An 8740-nucleotide genomic window follows, 5' to 3' on the forward strand; every position below is an offset into this window, starting at 1 on the left:
GAATTGCTTTTACGACTTGTATAGTGCGCATTAGTTATAAATGTTCTTCTTTGTTTAAGCTTTAAATCTAGAACCCTATGGACTGTGCTTTTCTCCCAGTCTCCCTTCTATTAATTTGGCTGATGGACACTCGCCCTCTGCAGTCTCTGTTTTATCTGAAGTCTCTGGAAACAGTGGTGAGACTGGACAAAAAGAGTAAGTACATTAAATATGGTTGTTTAATTAGTATACCCCCCTTCCTCCCTCCCTGAAAATAAGACACTGTTCCTCTTTTGGGACAAAAATTGTTACTTTCGGGGAAATACTGCAGTTAGGGGGTGTGAGGGTCTTTGGGGGTGGTGGTGGGGGCATGTATTTATGTATTTTCAAGAACCAATAAGTATTAACTGGGAGGGCAAAATGTTCACTAAAAGGCAGGAGCCAATCACTGTTCAGTGGGAAGCACAGCCCAAACAAGCGCGCACCTCCCTGCAAAGTTGTTGGCTAGTTGTTTTTGTTGAAAGACAACGATTGCCTGTTCACACCAGTTGGTCACTTACGTTCGCTCTGTCGAGCGACTACTCGGACAATAGTTGTCCCATGTAGAGCCACCCTTATTTAATGCTATGTACTGTCATTAAGCTACTGCAGCATTCCATGTTATGCAGCAGCACTCTTTGCAGTAATCTTGTATAGAGTTTTTGAATTTTGCTAAAATGTTTCTACAGTACATACAATATCATATTCTTGTCCCATGTAGGGAAAATCGTTTAAAGATGGAAGGTATTAGGAAGGTTTGGGGAAAAGAAGGCTACTTGTTGAAAAAGGAAAGTAAAGTTAGCAAACCAGAGTCCATTTCCCCTCCATTGGAGAGTGGCATATCGATGGGTGATGATGAAGAACCTGTTGATACGCCCGCAGAACCATCAGTGGAGCTTATTTCAGAAGAAGAGCGAGCGAAGAAAAAGCTAGCCTCCACGTTATTTGTGGGCCTCAGCTCTAATGCTGTCTCACTGGTAAGTTCGGCTCTATGTCATAAAATTGAGCAGTAGTCAAATCTGACAGTACACTTTATAGACGTTTAGATAATATGTGGCTGGGTCCTTTTAGTTGGATGCAAGTAATAATATGCCATGCGAAAAGATTTAACCCACTTTTTTTTTTTTTTTTTTTAAGTTATTGATTTTTCTAGAACAGATCAACAGTAAGTTTGCAGAGAAGGTGAGGGGGTTTGTTATTTTTTTTGCTTTAAGGGGTTTTTCTGGGCACAAAATAGAAATTTTGAAAATGCTGAAATCTGCGGAAGTACAGCTAAGTAACAGAAACCCGTACCTTTTACCTGCCGCTCTGGACCCTCTTCTTTATCCTATGCAGCTGCTGATCTGCCGCTGTTTACATGCATCACTTCTGCAGTAAACACAGAAACCGACTCCAGCATGCATAGAGCTTGTCTCCCAGCCATTGTTGAAGCTCCGCCCCCAGCTCACCGGTCCTACAACTTACTAGCACCAACCTCCCTCTCACTCAGAGAGCCAGACAAAGCCAGCTGAAGCAGACAGACAGGAACTTCCAGCACTCTAAACTACACATGAGTCCTTCCACTCCTGTCCTCCCAGCTTGCACTGCTCACAGGATGGTGGAGGCTATGGACAGGGGAGGAAGTAGCAAATATGAACAATATGTTAGAGGAAGTGGAGATATTTTTCAGGCAGAGGATCATGTGACATAGAAATTGAAAATAGGTTCCCTGTACCCGGTTTGGCTACTATTACAAAATGACTTATTGTGATGATGTACATTAGATTTTACAATGTTAGTCTGTGCCCGGAATACCCCTTTAATTTAAAGAGACAGTGTCCAGATACAAGATGGGACTCTGAGTTTGAGAGACTAAAAGTGATTTATTAAGCCTTTGAATTGATTATTGTGTGAATGTGCATCATTAATATGTGACCTTATGGCTTTCACAGATGGGTAAACCAGACCAGACCACACAAAAGTTCAAAAGAAAATCTAAATTTGGCAAGAAAGAGGATACACAGCTCTTGTATTCCCCCGGGGAGCAGGATCATATGGCACTGATGTTACCAAATGACGTCTCCTCAGTCTCTTCTAGGCTGTTGGCCTCACAGACAGTTGAAGAGAAGTCGATAAATGGGAAAGTTTCTTCTTTGTTTGCCAACACGAACCTGGAAACCTTTCAACCCACCCAAGGTGCCAGCACAATTCTCTCTGTGCCATCCTTACTTCCTGAGCTTGCCCAGCATTCACATTCTGCAGTCACTGAGTTGGCATGTTGTGCGACTCTGATGCTCTATTCTAGTAAAGTATGGACAGGTGACTCTTTGGTACTTGCGGTTTTAATTGTAAATCCAACAAGATCAGCAATTAAGAATATTAATCTGCAAATGGAAGGCTCAGAGATTCTTAAGGTAAGTTCACCCGAGGAAAGAAAGTGACTGTTACCGGTGTATCATATCAGTGCAGCAATATTTTCTAACACAATGTTATTTGTGAATCAACAGATAATTATATAGAAAGTACTTGCTTTGGTATTGATGACATAAAAATGAAGATCCCATTTTCTAAGTGGCAGCATGTTGGAATGCTCGGTTTCTATGGTTACATTGCTGTCATTTTTTGTATCATAGGTTTCCGATAGTCTTTGTTGCCAGATTTCTCATCTGAAGGCAAGTGGAGTGCATCACTGCTGGGGTGCTGTACACCCGGCACACCCGTGCAAGAACGAGATACTTAGTGGCTGTGTCACTTACCTGCCAGAGTCGGAGGTGCCTTCTCAGCTTGACTTCTCATTACATTTTGTGCTGTCTGATTTTATCAGGTAAAATAAATATATGATCTTTGCTGTTTTCTGTGTCTAGTCACTTGTTTTGTAAACTATGTCACTCTTTGGGGCTATAGTGAAGGGTTAAGCCAGCGGTGCCCAACTGATTTTCTGGTCACAGGGTCACACTGTCATATTGAAGCACATCTAAGCACCACAATACAACTTAGAAGTATTCACATCTGAGTCATTTATGGCATGCCAGAAGTATATCCCATAAAGATCTGATAGTTGCTGGTTTCACTTACAATTTTCCCACCTGTCAGAAGAATGGAGCTCCCTTTCGCCCAGTCAGCACTCCAGAGAGGAGGAGACGACACATGTGGCTTTTTTCATTGCAAAGTTGTGGCCAAAAGTTTTGAGACACTCACTGATTTTGGTTTTCACCAAGTTTGCAGCTGTATTGTTTTTAGATCTTTTAGTCAGATGTTTCTATAGTTCCTGAAGTACAATTATAAGACTTTTAGAAGTTTTTAAATGTTTACTGACAAATACATCCAGTTTAGGTAAAGACTGATTTACAGTGTAGAGCCTTATTTTTCAAGACTTCTGCAGTTCGCCCTGGCATGCTTGATATCAGCTTCTGCGTCAAATCCTGACTGATAGCAAGCCATTCTTGCCTAACCAGTGCTCTTTGGTTATCACAAGTTGAGTTTTCTTTTGATTTGTCCACCTGATTTTTGAGGATTGACCACAGTGTCTCAATAGGATTAAGATCTGGGGAGTTTCCTGGTCATGGGCCCAAAATTTCAATATTTTGTACACCGAGCCACTTAGTTATCACTTTTGCCTTGTGACATGGTGCTCCCTCTTGCTGGAAAAAGCATTGTTCATCACCAAATTGCTCCTGGTTGGTCGGGCTAAGTTGCTCTTGGAAGATATTTAGATACCGTTCTTTATTCATGGCAGTGTTCTTTGGCAAAATTGTAAGTGAGCCCACTCCTTTTGATGAAAAGCCACCCCACACGAATGGCCTCAGGATTCTTTATTGTTGGCATGACACAGGACTTGTGGTATTGCTCACCTTTTCTCCTCTGGACAATCCTTCTTCCAGATGCTGCAAACTGAAGGGAGCCTGATCAGAGGAAATGACTTTACCCCTGTCTTCTGCAGTCTAATCCCTGTACATCCTGCAGAATGTCAGTAACGTCTTGATGTTTTTCTTGAAGAAAAGTGTTTTTTGTTGTTTTTTTTTGCTGCTCTTCTTGAGAGCTGGCCCACCTCCAAAAACCTTCTCCTCACCGTGCATGCAGATATACTAACACCTGCCTGCCGCCTCTCCTGAGCAAGCTGTGCACTGGTGTAACACATCCCGTAGCTGAATCCTCTTTAGTAGATGTCCTGGCACTTGCTGGACTTTCTTGGGCGCCCTTCAGCTTTCTTCACAGCAATTAAACCTCTCTCCTTAAAGTTCTTGATGATCTAATAAATGGTTGATTTACAAGCAATCTTACAAGTAGCAATGTCCCTGCTTGTAAAGCAACCATCTAGAGCTAATGCAAATTTCCACTATAAATATCAAAGAGCAAACTTTGTGAAAACCAAAATTTGTGTCCATCTCAAAACATTTGGCCACGAATGTGGATTCTTGTTGTTATAGTAACTCCCTCGGATTTCACTACTCCGATAAACTTCAGTGGAGAGCCTCATATGCATAAATTGTCACTTTTAACTTGTATACCCCATCCTGAAGTGCCAAACAGGTCAAAGGACCCCATTCTCCTCATATATAGGGGATCTAGAGATGGCGACGCAATGCACCATCAGTACTTTCCTATCCTTGCTCTGAGCAGCGTGCCTCTACTTTCTGACTTGGGAACCTACTGTATATGTGAGCAGCCGCACACAGACAAACATTTGGGCGCTGATGGTCGAGGGCCACGCAAAATGAAATTACAAGTTGTAGGTTCTGCACCCCTAGGTTAAGGGGGTTTCCCATTATTCTGAATAGGGATAACTTGATAATTTCCTAGTTGCGACGTCTTTCGATGTTTGATTTCTAAAGTGATGGGGCACTACCAGTAGAAAGGTTGGTGCAGAAGATTTGTGGTAGAGCTGCACCAGTGCAGTGTATGCGCATCTCAGTCAGAGTACTGGATTACAATGCTTAATGGCCCATTTCCACGGGACGAGCTGCTGGGCAAATGATGCATTACACTCGTACCAATGACACTCGCTCTTGTACTGTCACACAGGAGCGAGTATCACTAGCATCGATCACAGCACAGCCAGCATGGAGGCAGAGTGGACCGGGGATCGTTCTCCCTCCGTCCGCCTCCATTCACAGTTAGCAGACAGTTGTCAGACGTGAACGACTGCCATTTACACTGAACTGCTCGTCAGCTATCCCCAGCACTTCCATTGAAATGATTGGAGCAGCACATGCTCGACTAACATTTCATTCATGTGAGGACCTCCAAAATGAGTAGTGGTCCCAGCAGTCAGACCCCCAACAATCAGAAAGTTCTCTCCTATTCTGTGAATAAAGGTTAACTTTCAATGATGGCATAACCCCTTTTAAGAATGGCAAACTTGCATATTGTCTCTCTGTAAAGCAGCCTAAATGTGGGTCTGATTTGAATTGTTTCTGGTCTTACACAGGCCTCTTACAATTTCCACAGAAGAGTTTGGTAAGATGTGGCTGACACTATCTAATGAGGTCAAGGAGAAAATCCAGATCTTCAGTCCTCAGCAATCCCTCTTGGAAGTATTGCTTGTCGTACAGCAAGCACTAAACTTTTATGTTGTGGAAATTATAGGTAAGTGATGGGGCAGTCAGTGCCACCTACCGGTGGGGTTTCTGTTGGCGGTGGGTACTGATCCGCTGCTCTTGTTATTTACTTCTACTGATGGCAGGTATTAGCTGTAGATGACTCTTTCATGCTTTTCTGCAAACATTGCTGGTGGCCCCCACTTGAATCAAGGGGTTCGAGAGAAGGAATCCATTCCTTACTAACAAAGTGGGGGTGAATCCCTCACTAATTCCCCAGAATGAAGGGGCTTTGTGTAGGCTCGTGTCATTTCATTTACATTCTCGCACATGTCTGACGAAGCGCCATAAAAATCAATGACCCTTTTTTCAAGAACGTGGTCTTTGATGTAGAAGTCTCTGACAAGCACAAAAGAAGGGTCACTGACCCTTTACAGAACATAATGATCCCTTCATTTTAAGACCTTGTTAATGCTCACACACCTCAACCAATGTTCTTTTATGACATTTCCCTTTAAATATTCTCTCCCCAGTATATAACTCAGTAATATCAAAAATAATAGTCCTAAATATAGTCATTAATGAGGCACTGCAGGGTTAATGTATCCGCAGCTTTCTTCACTCTGTTACTTATACCAGTCCTGTTTGAACCTTTTTCCCTAGGTAGAGACTGTAATCTTAGTTCACCAGCAATATACTACATAAGGAAGCTAAAGGTTGTAGTTTTGTTGCTATGGAAGCCATATGTGGCCTGGCTGCAAATGGAAGCAGTTGAGTCTCTTATATTCCGCATATTAACGCATTTAAAAAATATCTGTTTACACAATAAAATTGTAACTTTTTCCATTTGCATAGCAAATTTCTTAGATGTTCCGTGGCCTTTTAAGTCTCCTCCCACCTACTAGGCGATCTCCACAAGCAGAAACTGTACTCCTCCCAAGAATAGAAATAAAAGTTTATTTATTGCCCAATATCCCCATCATTTTAATGAGAACCATCTTTCCATATAATGTTGGTGTTGACTCACTTATAATGTCAGTGGCCCCAAAGTAGATGGATAGGTTACATGGAGTGTGTGTGTGTGTGTATATAGTATCAAACGTGACTTATAAGAATATGTAAACTGTATTAATTATATTGTACTAGATAGAATCATAATAGAACAACTCCAAAAGTCATATTCCCCCCCCACCCACCCACCTTATCCCAAACTCTAAATATTAATGGCCTATCCTGCAGATCAACATTCAATTAGTGGGGGTCCCACTCCCGGCAGCCATACAATTCAGCGGACTAAAGAACTGCTGGCACCAAATTTCATTTATTGTCCAACCAGGCACAGCTCTTCTTTGGGTAGCGGGTCTGTCTGATATTACTGTTTATTACTGTTTAGTCCCATTCACATGAATTAGATTTGACATCAGTGAGCTGTAATGCCAGACACAGCCACCTCCAAAGGTAAGGAGTTGTACCTAGTAAACCATTGAGGTGTTGCAGCACTAACCCGTTCAGTCAGCTGACCATCTGAGATGTCGGACCCCCTCCAGTTTGACATGGATAGCCTATCCCAAGGTTAGACAATAAATATTTTAGACCCAGAAAACCCCTTTAATGTATTGGCTATCTGGCTCCTAGGAGCTGGCATTAAAGAAGACCTGTCATGTTGTCAGGTCAGCAGGGCTGGCTGTATAGGTATGCAGCTGCAGCCCCACTGACTATTGCAACTTTTCTTTTGTTCATAGTCACCCTGATATCCCCTCTCCTTTAATTTGGCTGTCAGCACTTGGAAGGTGTCCAGTGGGTGGACCTCACTGCTCACTGTCAATGAAATCTGACGTCACTCATTAACAGTGGTGGGGACTGCCCACTTGACACATTCCAAGTGTCGGGAGCTGAATCTAAGGCGAGGCGGTACTGTGGGGAGAGAGTTAGCAGGGCTGTGGCTACAAAGCTGTGCAGCTGGCCTAGCTGCTATGAGGACCTGACAGGTCCTCTTTAATACTAAAAGTGCCAGATCTTTAATGGCGTTTTGTCATTACTGGCTTTACCGTTATTGTGACTATTTCTGTATATTTGCATAGTACCTAATGTAAGGGTACTGTATACAGTAGTTACCATAATATCCTATCCTCTTTTAAGTGTTGGTATTTTTCTTCTTTTTTTTAGCCCTTGCCATGTAAGGGGTTAATAATCCAGTGTCTGTCTGCATTTAGTATAGTTCTAGATCTATTGATGTACTATTATAGAACTCGTATGTTTGTGCTGTGTGTAATCTTGGGGGTCTCCTTGTGTCTTTCAGGTGATGAAGGGATAGCCGCGTGTCAGTTGATTCCCTCTGTGCCATCTCTGCTGCACTGCCACCTTCAGGAGGGTATGTTGGTGGTATGGATAAGGTCGTTGTCTTCTACTCTGTCGGACTATTTACTTGACCTCTGCCAAAGCGCATTAAAAGAGCCCTGAGAATAGTGATGCCTCCTCTTTTTGGATCTTTGTGGTTTACAGGGTTGTATTGGTTGTGTACCAACCCTCTCCGGGAGGAATGACTCGATGCGAAGGACTGTGGCAAGAAACCGATACAGATTGCTTTATTTTATTATGAGTATTTTTTATCTCCAGGTTGTTGCTGATACTTGATCATTTGTCTTGCACTTTGTTGGATGTGAACATGTTCTCTTTTTTTTATTATTTTGTTATTCTCTTCACAAGAGAGGTCCATTATTTATGTGCTGCACTGCGATATCCGTATACATAGGAGTGCGAAGATACCTCAAAGTATTTATCTCCTGCTGTGTTCCCGGGATTCTCTCTTCTTGCTAGACTGCAATTGTTGCTGGATGGAATGTTAATGTCAGTCCTAGCACAAATCTCTGCAAACCCTATATAAAGTCAATGGGTTGTTTTCAAGGGCTAAGGATTTATTGTATTTATATATAATGATGATACACAGAAGCGAGCGCAAAATTTCTTTCGAGTCTGCAGCAGATTTGAAATGTGATGCAAATTTTCAATCCAGCATAGTGCAGATTTCAACCCTGGAAAGGCGAAAGTTGAAACCCACTACACAATCCATACCGTTTAGGTGCGGATTTGCTGAGTATTCACTGCAGATTCTCCACAGCGGACAATCCGCAGCGAGTATGTTTTGTGCGAATGTACTTAAGGCTCTGTTCACGTTTGCATTCAGAGCCTCCATGTGGTGTCATTTG

At 42.4% G+C, this 8740-nt stretch overlaps 1 protein-coding gene across 1 annotated transcript in view; it reads left to right on the forward strand.

Annotated features, from left to right (window-relative positions):
• Positions 1 to 8438, forward strand: part of AP4E1 (adaptor related protein complex 4 subunit epsilon 1) — a 61872-nt gene extending 53434 nt beyond the window's left edge. Inside the window, exons 16-21 of the mRNA XM_066592603.1 lie at positions 60 to 195; positions 740 to 995; positions 1950 to 2411; positions 2631 to 2821; positions 5426 to 5583; positions 7834 to 8438. Coding sequence (XP_066448700.1) covers positions 60 to 195; positions 740 to 995; positions 1950 to 2411; positions 2631 to 2821; positions 5426 to 5583; positions 7834 to 7994 — 1364 coding nt within the window. The 3' untranslated portion in view covers positions 7995 to 8438. The remainder of the gene's footprint in view (positions 1 to 59; positions 196 to 739; positions 996 to 1949; positions 2412 to 2630; positions 2822 to 5425; positions 5584 to 7833) is intronic.
• Positions 8439 to 8740: the final 302 nt, after the last annotated feature.

This window comes from Eleutherodactylus coqui, chromosome 2 (assembly GCF_035609145.1).
Source record: "Eleutherodactylus coqui strain aEleCoq1 chromosome 2, aEleCoq1.hap1, whole genome shotgun sequence".
Classification (NCBI taxonomy): domain Eukaryota; kingdom Metazoa; phylum Chordata; class Amphibia; order Anura; family Eleutherodactylidae; genus Eleutherodactylus; species Eleutherodactylus coqui.